Here is a 20,501-nt window from a genome sequence, read left to right on the forward strand (position 1 = left end):
CGAGCTCGTTGTGTAATTAGTGCAGCCCAATTACTCTATGATGTGTAGAGACCCTGCCTTTGAACATCCAGCCCAGAATGGGCAACCAGGGTGCCAGGAGGAGCTGTGCATCAGTGACAGTTGCTTCTGAAGCTCCGTGGACCCCTTCATAGGCTGACAGTATTTCTTTTTTATTTGGGGTATAGCTGTCCTCATATCCTCTGTATCCCCAGCTCTAAAAGCAGATGGGACCATCTCAAATATCCCCTGGAACTTTCTGCCAGAGGCTCCAGGTAGGACCATTCTTCCCTGCTACTGTATAGAGCACATTTCTCATATCTTACCCAGTCTGGACTGGTCCAAGGGCTGCTGCATGAACTATCTCTCATTTAATTTGTTCAAAGGCGTGTTGTTGCTCAGGGCCCCATTTGAAATCACTTTTCTTCCAACTCATGCGATAGAGAGGGCTTGCAATCTGACTGTAGTTTGGGATGTGCATTCTCCAGAACCCCACAACACCTAAGAAAGCTTGTGTTTCTTTCTTATTAGTTGGTGGAGACATTGCTGTTATCTTGTTGATCACATCTGTGGGGATCTGGTAGCATCCATCGTGCCTTTTTATTCCCCAAAATTGAATCTACTATGCAGGTCCCTTGACCTTTACTCCATTTTATAGCAAAACCAGCCTTCAGCAGGAATTGGATTATTTTCTTCCCTTTCTCAAAAACTTCCTCAGCTGTATCACCCCACATGATAATGTCATCAATGTATTGTAGGTGTTCTGGAGCTTGCCCCTCTTCCAGGTCAGTTTGGATCAGTGCATGGCAGATGGTAGGACTGTGTTTCCATCCCTGGGGCAGTTGGTTCCAAGTGTACTGGATGCCCCTCCAAGTAAAAGTGAACTGTGGCCTGCACTCTGCTGCCAAAGGAATTGAGAAAAATGCATTGGAAATATCAGTAGTGGAATCCCACGTGGCTGCCTTTGACTCCAGTTCAGACCGAAGTTCTAGCATGTCAGGTACACCAGCACTCAATAGTGGTTTATTGTAGAACTTCCTAAAAATTTTCTAACAAATTTTAAGTTGACAAGTAGGTTTTCTTTATTGCAGCATTGGGTGACACTGGGGATATCTTCTCCTAATGTGTCTTGTCTGAGCATCAAACAGACTGTGATTATATTTTTGCTTAACATACATATTCATTACATTTCTAGTAAATTTCATACATATTCAGAACATTTGCGAGAACTGCTTTACATAATTCCACACCCCTTCCCGCATGTCCACAACAACGTGGTAGTGGTTTTTGGGACCCCTGATCATTGTTTCTTCATCACTTCATCCTTTGGCTGAACTTTAGGTTTGAAAAGTCCCGTTGTCATGCCAGCAACCACTACTCAGCTCTAGCTGCTTATTGTAAAACATTTACCTTATATACTCCTTCACTATCATCTACCACAAATTTCTTACCCATTGCTGTTGTTGCAAAGCTACCAAGCTCCACGTTACTTAACCACAAAGCAGAACTGATTTTACTTTTTTTTACAAAAGATTATACTTCATTTTGTATTTCTTTGTCTCAGTGTTTTGTCTTCATTCAGGCCACAATAGTCTACTGTTAGTCTCTACTTCCTGTTAGACTGGACTGGACGCCCCTCCAAGTAAAAGCAAACTGGCCTGCACTCCGCAGCCAAAGGAATTGAGAAAAATTCATTGGCAACATCAATTATGGCATACCACTTGGCTGCCTTTAACTACAGTTCAGACTGAAGTTCCAGCATGTCTGGTACAGCAGCACTCTGTGGTGGTGTGACTTCATTCAAACCATGAGAGTCTACTGTTAGTCTCCACTCTCCAGTAGACTTTTGCACTGGCCATATGAGGCTATTAAAGGGTAAGCAGGTCCTACTGATCACTCCTTAGCTCTCTAGTCTACAGATCACCCTATGGATGTGAATCAGGGGGTCTCGGTTGGTGTGACATTGCCGCCAGTACACTGCTGTGGTCACGATTGGCACTTGTTGTTCTTTGCCCTTCAGCAACCCCACAACAAAAGGGTCCTCTGAGAGACCAGGCAAGGTGGACAGCTGCTCAATTTCCTCTGTCTCCAAAGCAGCAATACCAAAAGCCAAAGGTACTCTTTCGGGTCTTTGAAGTACCCTCTCCTGAGGTAGTCTATGCTGAGGATGACTGGAGCCTCTGGACCAGTCACAATGGGTTGCTTTTGCCATTTCCTCACAGTCAGGCTGATTTCAGCCTCCAGTACAGTCAACTCTTGGGATCCTCCTGTCACTCCAGAAACACAAATGGGTTCCACCCCTTGACAGCTTGATGGCATCAGGGTACATTGTGCACCAGTATCTACTAGAGCCTTATACTGTGGGACTGATGTGCCAGGCTATCTGATCCACACAGGAGGCAGGGCCCCTCTAATACTGATCACAAGATTCTCCACTTACGTCTTGTAGAAAGGGATTAGAATTCCTTATCACAGGAGATGGAGTAAAATCAGCTCTTCCACTCCATTTGGGAAGCTGCTCACCAAAGACTTTAGCAACTTCCATGGGATGATCGTCCTTGACCTTTGTTCTCCTCTTCAGTTCATGTACCCATTCTTGCAGAGCTGAGATAGATTTTCCATCCCACTTTCTTATGTCTTCTCTGTTATCCCGCAGGTAAAACCATAAAAAGAAAACCCCATAGGGTGGCCCTTGACAGGTTCCTCCTAAATCTTCTCTCTTGGGCAATAGGGCGCCTTCTGTTAATAACTGAGATGGGGGGTGTTACACGTGGGGAGCTGGATAGATCAGATAGATCGTCTCTCAGTTGTTTGAACTCCTGGGTCAGGAGTTTTTCCACAGCTGAAATGATGGAAGGGGTGAGATTGTCTGTGAACGTCAGAGTTGAAAACTCAATTCATCCACTGTAGGTGGTGCTGCCTCACTCAAGGTCATTGATACCAATGGGTGGGTATATGATATGTTGTGGTTTAAGCCCAGCTGGTAACCCTGAACCACGCAGCTTCTTGCTCACTCCCCCCCTTCCTTGCCCCGCTCCCAGAGGGATGGGGAGGAGAATTGAAAGACTATAACTCCCATGGGTTGACAAGAACAGTCCAGTAACTAAGGTCTAACACCAACCACTGCTGCTACCACCAATAATAATAATGATAAGGGAAATAAAAAGGGAAGTGAATACAACTGCTCACCACCCACCAACCAATACCGAGAATGACCCGAGCAGCTATCTATCCCTTCCGGGTAACTGCCCCCAGTTTATATACTGGGCATGACGTGCTGTGTTATGGAATACTCCTTTGGCTAGTTTGGGTCAGGTGTCCTGTCTCTGCTTCCTCCCAACTTCCCCTCCTCCCTGGCACAGCATGAGACTCAGAGAAGTCCTTGGTCAGAGTAAACATGGCTTAGCAACAAATAAAAACATTGGTGTTATCAGCGTTGTCCCCAGGCTGAAAGTCAAAAACACAGCACTGCACCAGCTACTAAGACAGAAAAATGGCTGCTACTACTGAACCTGGGAATAGTGCTGATAGCACCTATGTTTTTAGTTACTGCTCAAATGTTTACTCTGGTTAAGGACTTTGTGAGTCTCATGCTCTGCCAGGGAAGAGGGGAGACAGGACACCTGACCCAGGCTAGCCAAAGAGGTATTCCATACCACAGCACGTCATGCCCAGGATGTAACTTGAGAGTTACCCGAAAAGGCTAGGGCTCGGTCAGGTGGGGTGGGGTGAGTTATCAGTCGGCGGGTGGTGAGGTGTTGTATTCTCTTCACTGGTAGTAGCAGTAGTGGTTTGTGTTATACCTTAGTTACTGGACTGTTCTTATCTCACCCTGTGGGAGCTACATTCTTTGGTTTCTTCTCCCCAGCTCTCTGGGAGTTGGGGGAGAAAGGGGGGGAGTGATTGAACGAGCTGTGTGGCTGGGTTTAAACCATGACAATCATCTCTAGAATGTCTGATTCCCTCAGAGACTGGATGCCTCTCTCTATCGTGGTCCTTTTGCCTGAGCAACATATGATACTGTCCTTGTAGGGAAAGCTTTCCTTCACAGCTGCCAAGAGCCGCCTCTAGAGGCTGAGGACTAGTTTCTCTTTTGCAATTGCTTTGTCAATTCCCCCTTCCCTAGCAAGTGATCCCAGCTGCTTGGCTTCCCTACCTTGTAGTTCTTGGCCTTCGGCCCCATTGTCCCAGCATCAGAGCCACCAGGTGACGATGTGCTCCACTGGAAGATGACTGAAATAATTTTGCATACTCTGCAGCTCGGTTGAGGTCCAAGATCAAGAAGTCACCTCTTTCTCTTCCTCTGATTCTTGTATTAATAGCTCTTGTTCAGATGCCATCTCCTGTAGTACGTGCATTGGTTCTTCATATGTCTTCACTGAATGGGTTGCTCTTTGTGACTCTTGTTTGCTTTTCCCTTTTCTCACAGTGGCAACGGATACTGGCATGGATTGGTTCTTTGCTTTAGCTGCATTGTCTGTCACTGGAGTTGGAGTGTTTGCAGTGTCTGTTGTCAGGGTTGGTGTGGCTGCAGTGCTTGTGGTTTGAGTAGCTGTGTTGTCTGTTGCTTTGCCATCAGATCCAAAGACATCTTTTTCCCTTTAAGGTGCTGGATTGTGTTGAGCAGGGCTCTGTAGACATACGCTAAGCCCCAGCACGTTTGGCAAGTTGTCCCTCTTTGGTATTACCAGGATGACAGCACAACTCATTTAAGTGTTCTGCTTATTTTTCTGGATTTCACGCTTGTTCGGTGTTGAAGTTCCAAAGCACTGGAGGGGCCCACTGGCCTAGATACTTACTCATACGATCCCACACATCCTGCCACTCATGACTGTCCAGCCTCAGGGAAAATCTCTTGGTGGTCCTCCTCTATCGTTGTCTAACCCTAGACAAGACCCAAACCGACCCTGCTTAACTTTCGAGATCAGACGAAATAGGGCATTCTCAGGGTGGGATAGTTAAACACATGCTGTATATGTGCCAACATGCTGATCCCCAGCACAAGCAGCAGGCAGGTTTCAAGGGTATCCAAAGTCCATCCAAAACCTTTAGAATTCTCAAATGCAACTACATCTGCCATTTTCCTCAGGACCCATGGATGTATCTCCTTAGATCCCATGCACCTTCAGGATCCTTAGATGATCTCGAAACAGATCTTCTCCAACAGCAAGCATTTCTTCCTTCTCCAAGTCCCATCCCTTGCCTTTTGTGACTTGGGCAGTGTGGCTGAAGTTCTTGCCGGTGAAGATCAAGGCAAAAAAGTCACAGTACCTTGGCCTTCTCCATGTCCCAGGTGACCATGTCTTCCATTTCCTTCCCCTGTCTTCCCTTTATCTCCAATGTACCTATGAAGTTTTTCTTGTTGCCCTTAATGTCCTTGGCCAGATGTCGTGTTTTAGACCCAGCTGGTACCTCAGAACCATGCACCCATTTGCTCACACACACCCTTTCCCCCCCTCAACTCCAGGCGGGATGGGCAGGAGAATCAAAAGAATGCAAACTCCATGGGTTGAAATAAGAACAGTCCAATAAATAAGGTGTAATATAAAACTATGACTACTATTATTACTACTAATAATAATGGAAATAACAAGGGGACAGAATATAAAACTAAAAAGGGACAAGGAAAAAATAAACATAAGTGATTCACAATGCAATTGCTCACCACCTACCATGTTACCCAGCCCGACCATAGCAGCGATCTGGGCCTTCCAGGTGACTCCCCTCAGTTTCTATACTGGGCATGATGTGCTGTGGTATGGAATACCCCTTTGGTTAGTTTGGGTCAGGTGTCCTGTCTCTGCTTCCTCCCAGCTTCCTGTGCCACTCCTCACTGGGAGAGCATGAAACTGAAAAGTCCTTTTTCAGACTAAACATGACTTAGCAAAAACTAAAACATCAGTGTGTTATCAACACTGTTCTCAGACTAAAGCTGAAACACAGCACTGCACCAGCTACTAGGAAGGAACAAAATAACTTACATCTGAACCCAGGACATCAGATTGAGTCCTGTCAGTGCTTTAGCTTTCCTAACCTGATCCCTGGCTGCTCTGACTATTTCTCTCTATTCCTCCCAGGACACTTGTCCTCTTTTCTACCCTCTGTAGGCCTCTTTTTTAAGCTGGAATTTTTCCAGGAGCTCCTTCTTCCACACAGGCCTCCCTCCTGATGTTCCTTACCAATTTCCTTCTTGTTGGGATGCATCACTCCTAAGCTTGGAGGAGGCAATCACTGAATATTATCCAGCTTTCTTTGGCCCCTCCTCCCTCTAGGGCTTTATCCTATGGTATTCCACCACGCTGTTCCCTCAGGAGGCTAAAGTCTGATCTCCTGAAGTCCAGGGTAGAGAGCTTACTGAAAACAATCATCACCACCTTGAGGTCCTCAAACTCCACCATTTCATGGTCACTGCAGCCAAGGCTGCCATCCTGCCTCACATTCCCCACCAGCCCCTCCCTGTTGATGAGCCTTTGTAGCTCTAAAGGAGCTGAGTCTGAGGCTCTTTCTGTTCCATTCTTTTCTCAGTGGGGGAGTAGTGTCTTGCACTCCTCTTTCTGCAGGGAATCTGGTAGTCATGAAAGCTGCATGAGATCTCAAATGTGCATGCAGCTTACCCTAAAGTCACCAGGAGCAGGGTGAAGTTGATCTATTGAAATTTTAAGTTGTTTATGTTGTGTTTATAAGAAATACACTTGTCCTTGTGCTTCATTTGCATAAAAATACTGTCGATTTCTGAGACAGTCACTGCTAACAACATAGTTATGCTTGACATAGTTTCCCTCTTTAAACCAAAGAAGTTTCTTAATTACTTCTTTCCCTCAGTCTTCACTGGCAAAGGCTCTGACCACACCACCCAAGTCTTGGAAGACAAACACAGGGACTGTGAGAATGAAGACCCTAGGGCCACTGTAGGAGATGATTAGGTTCAAGACTATCTTAAAAACCTGAACGTACACAAGTCCATGGGACCTGATGAAATCCATCTGTGGGTCCTGAAGGAGCTGGCGAATGAAGTTGCAAAGCCACTGGCCATCATATTTGAAAAATCATGGCAGACAGGTGAAGTTCCCGATGACTGGAAAAAGGGAAATATAACCCCCATTTTCAAGAAGGGGAAAATGGATGTCCCGGGGAACTACAGACCAGTCAGTCTCACCTCTGTGCCTGGAAAAATATGGGAGCAGATTCCCCTGGAAGGCACATGAAAAAACCGAGGTGCTTGGTGACAGCCAGGGTGGCTTCACTAAGGGGAAATCCTGCCTGACCAATTTGGTGGCCTTTTATGATGGGGCTATGGAACTGATGGACAAAGGTAGAGCAGTTGATGTAATTTACCTGGACTTGTGCAAAGTGTTCGACATTGTCCCCCATTACATCCTTTCCTCTAAATTGGAGAAACATCAATTTCATAGATGGACTTCCCGGTGGATAAAGAACTGGCTGGATGGCCGCATGCAAAGAGTTGTGGTCAACGGTTCAATGACCAGCTGGAGACCAGTAACGAGTGGTGTCCCTCAGGGATCGGTGTTGGGACCTGTCTTGTTTAAAATCATTGTCGGTGACATGGACAGTGGGATTGAGTGCGCCCTCAGCAAGTTAGCTGATGACTCCAAGCTGTGTGGTTTGGTTGATATGCTAGATGGAAGGGATGCCACCCAGAGGGACCTTGACACGCTGATGCCAACCTTATTGGAGCTCGGCTCAGACGCCTCTATAAAAATGCCTGTAGCATGGGGAACAAACAAGAGGAATTAGAGATGTGGGCACATCTACAGGGCTATGATATAATAGGCATCACAGAAACATGGTGGGATGGCTCCTTTGACTGGAGCGTTGGAATGGAAGGTTACAGGCTTTTTAGAAAAGACAGGCCCGGTAGGAGGGGAGGGGGAGTTGCCATTTATGTTAGGGATAGGCTAGAGAGTATGGAACTCTCTCTGGGGACAGGAGATCAGTCAACAGAGAGTTTGTGGGTCAGGGTTAAGGGGAAATCAGTGATGGGACACATTACTGTAGGGATATGTTACAGACCGCCTGATCAAGAGGAACCTATGGATGAAGAACTCTAAAGACAAATAGGAAAAGCCTCACACTCACAGGCCCTTGTCTTAATGGGGGACTTCAACCACACTGACATCTGCTGGGGCGACGGTACGGCCCAGCAGAAGCAATCCAGGAGTTTTCTCGATTGTGTGGAAGACAACTTCCTTCTGCAAGCAATAAAGGAGCTGATGAGGAGAGGTGCCCTGCTTGACCTCGTGCTAACCAACAGGGAAGGGCTCGTTGGAAATGTGACTCTCCAGGGAAGTCTTGGATGCAGTGATCATGAGATGGTCGAATTTGAGGTCCTCAAGACAGTGAGAAGAGCATGCAGCAAGCTCACTGCCCTGGACTTCAAGAGAGCAGCCTTTGGCCTCTTCAGGAACCTGCTTAGCAAGGTTCCATGGGATGTAGCCCTAGAGGGCAAGGGGGCCCAAGACTCTTGGTTAATATTCAAGGATCACCTGCTACAAGCTCAGGAGTGTTGCATCCCGACTAGAAGGAAGTGCAGTAGGAGGGCCAGGAGACCCGCTTGGATGGGTAAGGAGCTGCTGAGAAAAGTCCACAAGAAAAGAGAGGCTTATAAAAGGTGGAAACAAGGACAGGCAGCCTGGGATGAATATAGGGATGTTGTCCAGGAAATTAGGGACCGGGTTACGAAAGCTAAGGCCCAATTGGAGCTAAACTTGGCTGGGGATGTTGAGGATAACCGGAAGGGATTTTATAGGTATGTAGCAGCTAAAAAACAGACTAGGGACACCGTAGGCCCCCTCCGGAAGCTTTCGAGAGAAATGGCTACAGAGAATTTGGAGAAAGCTGAGGTTCTGAATTACTTCTTTGCCTCGGTCTTCACTGGCAAAGGCTCTGACCGCAGCACCCAAGTCTTGGAAGGCAGAGGCAGGGACTGTGAAAATATAGACCTTGGGCCCACTCTACGAGAGGATCTGGTTCGAGACCATCTTAAGAACCTGAATGTACACAAGTGCATGGGACCTGATGAAATCCATCCGTGGGTACTGAAGGAGCTGCCGAATGAAGTTGCAAAGCCACTGGCCATCATATTTGAAAAATCATGGCAGACAGGTGAAGTTCCAGACGACTGGAAAAAGGGAAATATAACCCCCATTTTCAAGAAGGGGAAAATGGACAACCCGGGGAATTACAGACCAGTCAGACTCACCTCTGTGCCTGGCAAAATCTGGGAGCAGATTCTCTTGGAAGGCATGCTAGGGCACATGAAAAAGAGAAATGTGCTTGGTGACAGCCAGGGTGACTTCACTAAGGGGAAATCCTGCCTGACCAATTTGGTGGCCTTCTATGACGGGGCTACAAAAGTGATGGACAGGGGTGGAGCAGTTGATGTCATCTACCTGGACTTGTGCAAAGCATTCGACACTGTCCCACATGACATCCTTGTCTCTAAATTGGAGAGACATCAATTTGAAAGATGGACTTCCCAGTGGATAAAGAACTGGCTGGATGACCTCATGCAAAGAGTTGTGGTCAACGGTTCAATGTCCAGCTGGAGATCAGTAACGAGCGGTGTCCCTCAGGGACTGGTCTTGGGACTGGTCTTGTTTAACATCTTTGTCGGTGATATGGACAATGGAATTGAGTATGCCCTCAGCGAGTTTGCTGATGACACCAAGCTATGTGGCGCAGTTGATACGCTGGAGGGAAGGAATGCCATCCAGAGGGACCTTGACACACTTGTGAGGTGGGCTGATGCCAACCTCATGAAGTTTAACCATGCTAAGTGCAAGGTCTTACACCTGGGTGGGAGCAATCCCAGGCACAGCTACAGGTTGGGCAAAAAGGAAATTCAGTGCAGGCCTGCAGAGAAGGACTTGGGGGTGTTGATTGATGAGAAAGTGAACATGAGCCAGCAGTGTGCGCTTACAGCCCAGAAAGCCAACCATATCCTGTGCTGCATCAAAAAAATTGTGAGCAGCAGGTCAAAGGAGGTGATTCTGCTCCTCTACTCTGCTCTCGTGCGACTTCACTTGGAGTACTGTGTGCAGTTCTGGTTTCCTCAACATAAAAAGTACATGGAACTGTTGGAACAAGTCCAGAGGAGGGCCACGAGGATGATCAGGGGACTGGAGCACCTCCGGTATGAAGACAGGCTGAGAAAGTTGGTGCTGTTCAGCTTGGAGAAGGCTGCATGGAAACCTCATAGCAGCCTTGCAGTATCTGAAGGGGGGTACAGGGATGCTGTGGAGGTGTTCTTCATTAGGGACTTTAGTGATTGGACAAGGGGTAATGGGTTCAAACTTAAACAGGGGAAGTTTAGATTGGATATAAGGAAGAAATTCTTTACTGTTAGGGTGGTGAGGCAGTGGAACGGGTTGCCCAGGGAGGTTGTGAATGCTCCATCCCTGGCGGTGTTCAAGGCCAGGTTAGATGAAGCCTTGGGTGGCCTGGTTTAGTAGGAGATGTCCCTGCCCATGGCAGGGGGGGTGGAACTAGATGATCTTAAGGTCCTTTCCAACCCTAACTATTCTATGATTCTACGTTTTTAAAGGATTTGGGTGCTTTTAGGTATCTCTTCCCTTTCCTGCCTCCTATATGTATTACATGCGTAGTGGAGCTTCTGAAGAAGGCAAGTTAATTCCTTTGCAGTGGTGTTTCTGAAATGCAAAAATAAGGCAACTCATTTTGTAGGGTTATGGTGTATTTAGTAGTGTGCATTCTGTCTTGCTGGATGATTGAAATACCTCATGTGGTTAAGATATTCCACTTTGCTTTTCCTTCAATCTAAAAATACCAGCAGTCTGTTTACAAATTTTTTAATTGTCTGGGTTTTTTTTGTTAGATGCTGAGAGGTACAGTGTCTACTCAGTGCCCTAAAGCAATATTTGGTTTTGAAAATAATTAAGCAAGCCCAAGATAACTATTCTACAAGGTTTTCCAATATGCCCCATCTTCACTTTTGTTTTGTACATTGCAAATAATATAGTCCTTTTGTCTTGGGCAGCGCTGAATGCTTAATGCTTAATAATAAGAACCAGCTGTAATGTAATTCAGAGGGACCTGGACAACGTAGAGAAGTGGGCTCATGTGAACCTTATGAGGTTCAAAGAGGCAAAGTGCAAGGTCTTGCACCTGGGTCAGGGCAATCCCTGGCATCAATACAGGCTGGGGGATGAAGGGATTGAAAGCAGCCTTGTGCACAAGGACTTGGTGGTACTGGTGGATGAAAAGCTGGACAAGAGCCTGTCGTGGTTTAAAACCAATCCGCACAGCTTGTGCTCTTACTCCCCCCCCCCTTGCTCCCCCCCCCCCTTGCTCCCCCAACTCCTGGAGAGTTAGGAAGGAGAATCCAAAGAATGTAGCCCCCATGGGTTGAGATAAGAACAGTTTAATAGCTAAGGAATAATCACTACTACTACAAATAATAATGATAAAGCAAATAACAAGTGAAGATAATGCAACATCTCACCAGCCACCGACCCATAACTCACCCCATCCTGCCCGACCGAGCACTGACCGATACCTCCTCCATCCCCCCAGAGCTCTCGCCCTTCCGGGTCTCTCCCGGTTACATCCTGGGTATGACGTGCTATGGTATGGAATACCTCTTTGGCTAGCCTGGGTCAGGTGTCCTGTCTCTCCTTCCTCTCGGCTTCCCCTCCTTCCCTGGCAAAGCATGAGGCTCAGAAAAGGCCTTGGACAAACCAAACATTTGAGCAGCAATTCAAAACATAGGTACTATCAGCAACCGTTCCCAGCCCGAAAGTCAAAACACAGCACTGCACCAGCTACCAAGAAGGAGGAAAAATGACTGCTACTGCTGAACCCAGGACAGAGCCAGAATTATGGGGACAAATTTTTTAGTAGGCCCTAAAAGTTTTGATAGAAAATGAGATAAGGGTTTTAAACTAAAAGAGGATAGATTCAGACTAGATATAAATAAGATTTTTTTAATAATGAGAGTGATGAAACACTGGAACAGGTTGCCCAGATGTCCCATCCCTGGAAACATTCAAGGTCAGGTTGGATGGGGCTCTGAGCTACCTGATCAAGTTAAAGATGTCCCTGCTCATTGCCTGGGGGTTGGACTAGATGACCTTTAAAGGTCCCTTCTAACCCAAACTGCTACATGATTCTATTCTGTAATTTGACTCTGGGGAGTTAGTGTGTTGAAGATTGTCTAAAGAAGGTCATGAAAAACAGTATTGGCTTTATTCAGTCCCATGGCAAGTTTCAGACACATAAAAAAACCCAAACAACAACAAAAGCCAAACAACAACAACAAAAAAAAAACCTAAAACAAACCTCCCCACAAAATCCCACAAACAAAAACCCAACAGAACAATGTGCACTACAGTATGTAACTACTATGCAGTAATAATCTGCACTGGTTTAGTGTCTCTCTGGTGTTCCGCACTGTATCATATCTTATATTGTTGTTTTCAGATTTCTTCAATATTTCTTCCTCATTTCATGTTGGACTGAATAGCAACAGACTTGGAACTTTAAGGATCAAGCTCTGTTTCAACTGGCTCCTGTGCTGTGGCATATTGACATACTGAGTTTTTGGTTTTGTTTTTTTTTTCAGCCTGTCATGAAGATGATTGTATAGTTTAAGCATATTCTTTAAATCTCTTGTAGTGTATAAGGCACATTCTTAAAGAGCCTCTTAGCTCATTACAGAAGAACTGTAGCTAAACAGTGCTTTCAGATGTCTTCATGCTTCTGTCAAAGAATGCTGATGAAGAGGCAGCTGATTTAGAGAAAAATATTTCTATTTGAAACTTGTTGCTCGAGACCCTCATGCATTAATGCCTGCCCTACTATATAGTGTCAGGGAACAGGTTCTGAAGTGATGGTATATGTGAAACAACAGTGCAAATTAGCTTTCTCTTTGAGCTCTGTAAACAGCAAATGTAAAACAAAATTTCTAGTGTAACCAAATTATTGAAGTAGTAGCAGTAAAAATATCTAATTCCTACTAGATTGCACAAAACCAGTGTTTACTGAATCTCTGAGGTCTAGATGTGTTTGGGAATGAGTTATATGATCAGCAGTACTTCTGCTGGGCTTTGAGTGTGGAAGTATGTGTTTACAAGATACATGTCTTACTAATGCACTTGTTTGGTTCCTGTAATGGGAAGCTGTAAGATACACTGTTACTGTAAAAGTCAAGCAGAGAAACTCTCTAACTCAATTTGGAGTTTTAGAAAGCAGCATTCTTTATTGCAGTGCTGGGTGCACATGTGAATCATTTTGCAAAGGTGAGTGCACCCAGTACTTGCTGGCAGCAGCTACATATTTAGCATGCCCATGCATATTCATAAGATTTTCTAAGAACTAATTATAATATTTGCATCCTAATGCACTTTCTTTCTGAGTGGGGGGGTCTTTGGTGGTCATCGATAGTCTTCCTAACTGTGTTTACTGAATGACCTCAGTGCTTGCACACACTTGCAAGGTCCTAGTGCTGAGTTAGCAGCTGGTATGTCCTTGCTTCTGTTCTGTTCCAGTCTCACTCCATGCTGGGTGCTGTTCTCTTATCTTGAAGGCTAGTATCCTTGGTCTTATTTACTGTCTTCCTAGTTGTTATCAGTCCCATGATGTTCCTTCCCCCATCAGCCGAACATTCCTTTCTCTCTGTATATTAGTAAGTTAGAACAGTTTGGCTTATTCTACTATGTTAAAGGCACACATACTATTGTTAGTTTAAGACTTAAGGTTACAACATAGTTCCTGTTTGTAGAAAACAACATTTGCTTTGGTACAAAAATTAGAATTTGGGTAATTTACTACTTTTTGCTTTTGACTGATGTTCCTGTCTGATGAGCCATTGTCGTGGTTTAAACCAAGTCCCCCAACTCCCTGAGAGTTAGGAAGGAAAATCCAAAGAATGTAGCCCCCACGGATTGAGATAAGAACGGTTTAATAGCTAAGGCATAACACAATAATAATGATACAGCCAATAACAAGCGAAAAGAATACAACACCCCACCAGCCACCGACCCATAACTCACTCCACCCTGCCCAGCCGAGCACCTCGTGCTCCCTCCTCCATTTTCCTCTAGAGCTCCACCCCTCCAGCTCTCTCCCTCCCAGTATGCATCCTGTGCATCACGTGCTATGGTATGGAATACCTCATTGGCTAGCCTGGGTCAGGTGTCCTGTCTCTCCTTCCTCCCGGACTCCCCTCCTCCACCTGGCTGGAAAAAACCTTGAACAAAAACACCCTCAAAACATGCTCAAACCATGACAGCCATACATTGTGAAGTTTGGATTTTCTAATACAAATGATGCACTTAATGCTTGTTAATTGAGGAGGTTGGCTTGATACAGTCTTTCAACTGCTTTAGATAGGCCACACCAACTCCAAGATTCTGCATCAGGAATTCAGTCTCCCTGGTGTTAGGCATAGCTGGGAAACAAATAGTCTTTGAGGGGAGAAAAACTGTTATAGTATAGAAGTTTGCAATTAGTCATTGGCTGCTGTGTTTTTAATAAAAAATCTAATTTAGCAATGTTTTTAAAAAATCAGGTGCTTTGTGGATGTGTATAGTCTTAAATCCCCACTGCAAGTTGGAGCAGAAGGCCAGTTGGCTAAAACAGCTGAAAAAATGGAACAGTGTGGATGTTTGCCCATGGGAAGATGGAAACCATGGAAATGAGCTGTCCAGTTTAACCAATGCTTTACCTCAGGGTGCAAATGCTAACCAAGGTGAGCCTAAATATATGCACTGATTGCAACATATAATATAGCCTTTATTTTATATACTATAGCCTTGCAGAATTCAGTACATTTCCTGGGGCAAGTAACTTTCTTGTTGAGGATTGACCAGCCAAATCTATTTTCACTAATACTATCCTTGCAGAAAGGATAAATAGAAGTGGTTTTGTGCTGGGACTGCATTTCTTTTTTTCAAAGCAAGTATTTGTGTTTAGTTAGATCTTCTAACTTTTCACTTGGTCCTTCTAAATACTTTTTGCATGAAAATTGGATGTCCCTGAAGTATGTCATGTAAAAGCCTGTTGTTTCTTTGCTTAAAAATAATCTTATATCCTTCTGGTGTTGGGGTTTTTATTTTGTTTGCAGTTACAAAGTCTTTGATCCTTACTTAAAGGGAGATCTGTTGTAATGGCATTAGACTGAGTGCATGAGAAACTAAAGCAGCTATCTGTGGGATGTGCTCTGTATGTGCAGTCCGCATTGACAAGTGGGAGGGGATGCAGAGGCAACACTGCCTTCCTGGAGGAGGTGTCTCTTCTTACTCAATATTATGCTTTCTAATTTAAAATGTGATTATCAAATCTGATAGAAGCCTTCTTCAGTCATATTCAAGCAAATATTGCTACTTTGCTAATAACTGAGGAAGATGAAGGATATTTACCTGAGGAAAAAACAAAATCAAACCCTCATAATCCTCAAAACCCTCAGTATTTTGACACATATTTCATATAATCATGATAAAATTAAAATTAAATGCTTGTGGGAGGTGACAGATTTGAGCTTAGATGAGGTTTTCCTTGTTGCTTTTTCTTGGAAGATGACCTCTGAAGGAAATAGACTTGGTTCATTTTTAAATCTTGCAGCTAGCTGAGGACATAAGTTCATCAACATATAACTTCCTACAGAGGTGTTTTACTTTCTGGATCTTATGATATTTAGCCCAACCTGGGCAGGCTTGTGCAACTCTGACATGGCATTTCAACATTCATAGACACAGTACCATATCAACAGAGCACTTTTGCCATAGGAAGATATCCAGTAAGGATTATGTCAGTCCCATGGCCTCAGTACTTAGCGTTCTTTGCAGTATTTGTACATGTTTATGACAAAATTATGAAAATGCTCAAAGTTAATATCACTTCTCAAAGAGAACATTTAAAACCCTTTCATGTGATGTTTATCTGTCCCTCATCCTAGTAGCTCTGGGTCTGGGAAGGAGAGAAGCTGGGGATGCTTGAGTAACTGTGTGCCATATACTTTCTAGTTTGTTTTTAGGGGAGCTTTGTATATGCTGTTTAATGACTTTAATCTCTAGATGTTTCTTTTGCAAAGCCCTATTTAGCATTAGCTGTGCTGGTTTGTAGATCTCTCTGAATGCAAAGTGAATGGCACATGCTTTGTCTGAGCTGTTGGGTAATAGTATGTGAAATATCATCTGTGGTCTGATCCTTGAGGAGCCAGGCAAGGCAGGTTGCCATAAATTGGAGGTTGGTGAATAGGCAGAAGATGAGACTATTGTGAATGACTGATTCGCATATGAATGAGCAAAAGCTGATGCAGCTTTCTGATCATTCTGAAAATGACAGATTCATCGAACAGGCATCATCGGACAGTGTTCACTCGAGCCATTGAGGCATGCAATCTGCACTGGCAGGACAGCCACTTACAGCACATTATCAGCAGTGACCTATACACCAACTGCTGTTACCATGACAACAATGAATACTCACTCTTTGACTCTCAGGGGTGGCCCCTCTGGCATGGTAAGTGGCTAAACTTGGAAAGACAAAAGACATCATGTTTCCATGACTTGCTGCTTTGTTCAGTTTCTATGGCATTATTTTGGGAGGATGATGGGGAGGTGAATGAAAAGCTTGGCAAAAAGAACAGAGGCTCCCTTGAAATGCTGTCTCAGAAGTAGTCCTTTAAGTCTCTCTTGCATAGTTTTAAAACAAAACAAAGAAAAAAAGCTCTTTTGAGTAACCTAGCAAAACAGGACATTTTAGACATGGAAGCATTGCTATTCCTCAATTATCTTCTCCATTTTAGAACATGTTCCTACAGCCTGTGCGAGGGTGGATGCATTACGATCTCATGGATACCCACGAGAAGCACTGAGGTTAGCTATTGCTATTGTTAATACGCTAAGAAGACAGCAGCAGAAACAGCTGGAAATGTTCCAGGCTCAGAAGAAAGGTAAATGTGGGGAAGAGGGAAGGGCAAATGATGTGGTAAGGTGACAATAACACTGGACTGTAACTCTGCATGAGAAAACTGCTTTTGAAACTAAAGCAAAAGAGGTGACTTAGCCCTTCCATCCAAATGACCATAGTGGTAATGCCACATTCTGGATGCTGGAGGGATATTTTTAAGCTGAGTTGTAAGCTCTGCAGGGCAAGGGCTCTGTTCTGCCTTCTGCAATATGTCTGACATGATGGTGCCTTTATCCCATTAAGGCTTTTTGGTCACACAGTGTAAATATTCATCCTGTGTAATTTATAGACTTTTAAACAAGCTTTGCATTTGGCACCTCAGGTATTTAAAATGTTTTTTTTTCCTCTGATGTATAATTTAGCAGCACTGTATATTTCTGAGGTGGAAGCCTAAAGAGGACATTGAAGGTAACAACAAGGCAAAGTCTGAACTACAGAAATTCATCAAATTTGGCAGTTTGTTCTAAAAGTCTCTTATGATGCTTAAAACTTTAGTAGATTCACATTTCTGGAAATGAGATTTTTGAAACACTGGCTTTATAAAATTTTCTGTGGTGTCCCTCTGAGCACTACCCCTATTTTTTGAAGGAACATTCTACCAAAAATAATCCTGCACTGAACTTTCTTATAAGCTTGAAGAGGTAGTGGAAGAAGAAAGGGATTACTCTAAAGAATGTATGTGGGAAAACTGGAATTACATTCTCAGCTGCTACAAGAACACCTTTCATTCAAATTTTATTTCAGAACTTTGTTGCTACTCTTAACCATGTGTATCCTCATGCATTGTAGGTAAAAAATATCAGTGTGAAGTCATGTGTGTAATTTTTTCAAGTGTACGTGCAGGTGTTTTCCCAGAAATTTCATTGAGAATTTGAAGACAAGGTAGACACCTAACTGGGGGGAAAAAAAATAAAAATGCTGGCAGTTCCTATCTGCCTCTATTTCCATTTCACACTACCCAAGGAAGAAGTTTTGAGTACTATTGAGGGTCCTAGATTTGAATAAAACTTAAAAGCACTTTGTATTATTACTTAGGAGAATTTTTCTGAGTGTTTTTATCATGGAATATATCTTTCATTAACATGTGCTTCCTTAAAAGCTTTGCATGTTTCCCAGCTTCTCAGAGTGGGGAGGTAAGAAGGGAGGAGGCTATGGCAGTGTGTGAATGTGTATACATACTGCTGACAGGTGGTGAAGGGTTTGCTGCAAATGTGCTGTTCCTAGTACTGCTTCTTTTCATTCACAGTTGCTAATGCAGTATCTAGACATTCAATAATTCTAAGTTCCTTTCCCTGTGCGTGGTTTCTATAGCTGTCAACTAATATTATTCTAAAAATGGAGTGTATGAAGTGCAATTCATCCTACCCCAAAACAAAGAAGTTTGTAATTTCTGTGTTGTTACTGCTTTTTTGTTTGGTTGGTTTTTTCTCTTATGCTTGGAATTCTAAAATATTTTTAATGCTGCAAAATATGCTGGTCTTCTCTATAAGCAGATTAATTCTGCAGCTACAGTTTCGGTTCAGTAACCACCACATGCTTCTACTTAGCTTTCATTCATGTGACTGGTCTGACATCTATGGAACCACTTGCATGATTTAAATGTCTACATAAATGAAGGACTGAAGCCTTTGGCATGAGACGACTGAAGCTCATAAGTAGATAGATGAAATGGAATATAAGCGAGTCAGTAGTCACTGATATTAATTCTTTTTGGTAATACTACAGGCTTCTGCCTGTCATCTTCAGTACATGTTATTTGTTAGTAAGACAATTATTGTTTTTAATATTCATATCAGTTGATTCTTTAAAAACAAGACACCCTCTTGAACACTCAGTTCAACAGTGTGGCTGTGTTTCACTTTGTAGCCCCACATGTTTAAAGACACAAGAAGCAAGCTTTTAAAGATTTGTGATTATACACATGGTTACTTAGAAAGAGGGCACTTTGTGAATGAGAGAGAGCAGAGGCAGGTACAAGTTAGCATGCAATAGGCAGAGAAACAGAGTATCAATAATGGCTTGTATACAGTTTTTTTAATGGTTACCCGTAATGCAACTGATCTCTCATAGTTTGGTCATGTATGTGTCTAGGAGAAAAAAGTTGGGAGCTGTAGTCAAAGGGGAGCTACTGCCATAAGATTCTTAATAAAAACTAAAAAAGGGATTTGTGAAATCTTTAACCTCTGTAACCACAGCAACATTTCCTTTAATTAATTCATTGTGCTAAACAATTTTTTCATGTTACAACTGATTGATGGATGAGGGCTACAAAACAAAGTATCCATAAAGGCATTTCTTGACTGAATCTTTAGAATAACAAAAAAAAGGCATATTTTCAGAAGAATTACTGGTATCAACTAAGAAATTTCAAAAGATACTGCAGTTGAAATTCTTGACCCGTAATGCACTTTGTTAGTGCTCAAAATGCTTGGCCTTTGTCCATTTTCTGTTTTTTTTCCTCTTTTAACATATTCACAAAGGTCAATGAGTTCAACCTGAAAGACAGCATATTCTCCTTCTAAGCAGAAGCTACTGGAAATACTTTGAATTCTGTACCAAGAGCATTTTAATCAGTTTTATTTCTAGAATTGTTTTGAGAGGCTAATGTGCTCTCTTTCCTACCCTTCTCCCTCCATCTTTTCTGTCACAGAACTTCTCCACAAAGGAGTAACCTCAGTAACGAATCCTGAAGGTTGGGTGGGACACCCTTTGGATCCCATTAGTATCCTTTTCAGTAGCCTGATGGAAGCCTGCAGGGTGGATGATGAGAGCTTCCATGGATTCTCAGACTTCATGGGTAAGGCCATGAAAAAGGAGCAATCTTCTCTAAGTCTTCAGTAACTGGAGGCATTTTTCTATCTTGACTTTCTAAATTAAATTTTAAACCAGTGTCTTTATAGTATAACTCACATTTGCATACTCATACTGTCCTGGTTTCATATGAGATAGAGTTACTTTTCTTCCTAGTAGCTTGTACAGTTTTGTGCTTTGGCTTTAGTCTGAGAATAATGTTAATAACACACTGATGTTTTAGTTGTTTCTAAGTAGTGCTTACCCTGATCAAGGACTTTTCAGTCTCCTATGTACTGCTAGTGAGGAGGGGCAAAAGAAGCAGGGAAGGAACATAGCCAGGACACCTGACCCAAACTAGTCAAAGGGGTATTCCATACCCCAGAACATCATGCTCAGCATAGAAACTGTGGGGAAGTTAGCCAGAAGGAGCCAGTTGCTGCTCAGGAACAGGCTGGGCATCAGTCACTAGGTGGCGAACAATTGTACTGTGCATCACTGTTGTTTATTGGGTTTTATTCCTCTTTTTATTTCCCATTATTATTTATTATATATTATACTTTGTTTCAATTATTAAACTGTTTTTTTATCAACTCACAGATTTTACCTTTCTCTAATTCTCCTCCCCATCACACCAGAATGGAGGGAAACGAGCAAGCGGTACTTAGCTGTGGTATTTAGTTGCCGGCTGGGGTTAAAACATGACAATTCTCTAAGAAAACATAAGGGAGAGAAAATTTTTAAAGTAAAATTTTGTTATAAGT

General features: G+C 43.4%; 1 protein-coding gene across 3 annotated transcripts in view; it reads left to right on the plus strand.

Annotated features, from left to right (window-relative positions):
* The window catches only part of LOC117438011 (zinc finger SWIM domain-containing protein 6-like), a 184,740-nt gene that overhangs the window by 122,481 nt on the left and 41,758 nt on the right, over positions 1–20,501 (plus strand). Inside the window, exons 5-8 of one of the 3 annotated variants that reach the window (XM_034073351.1) lie at positions 14,546–14,725; positions 16,321–16,497; positions 16,784–16,930; positions 19,598–19,744. In XM_034073351.1, the coding sequence (XP_033929242.1) occupies positions 14,546–14,725; positions 16,321–16,497; positions 16,784–16,930; positions 19,598–19,744 (651 nt within the window). The remainder of the gene's footprint in view (positions 1–14,545; positions 14,726–16,320; positions 16,498–16,783; positions 16,931–19,597; positions 19,745–20,501) is intronic. The other 2 variants (XM_034073352.1, XM_034073353.1) reach the window with 2 other exon arrangements.

This window comes from Melopsittacus undulatus, chromosome W (genome assembly GCF_012275295.1).
Source record: "Melopsittacus undulatus isolate bMelUnd1 chromosome W, bMelUnd1.mat.Z, whole genome shotgun sequence".
NCBI classification, from domain to species: Eukaryota; Metazoa; Chordata; class Aves; order Psittaciformes; family Psittaculidae; genus Melopsittacus; species Melopsittacus undulatus.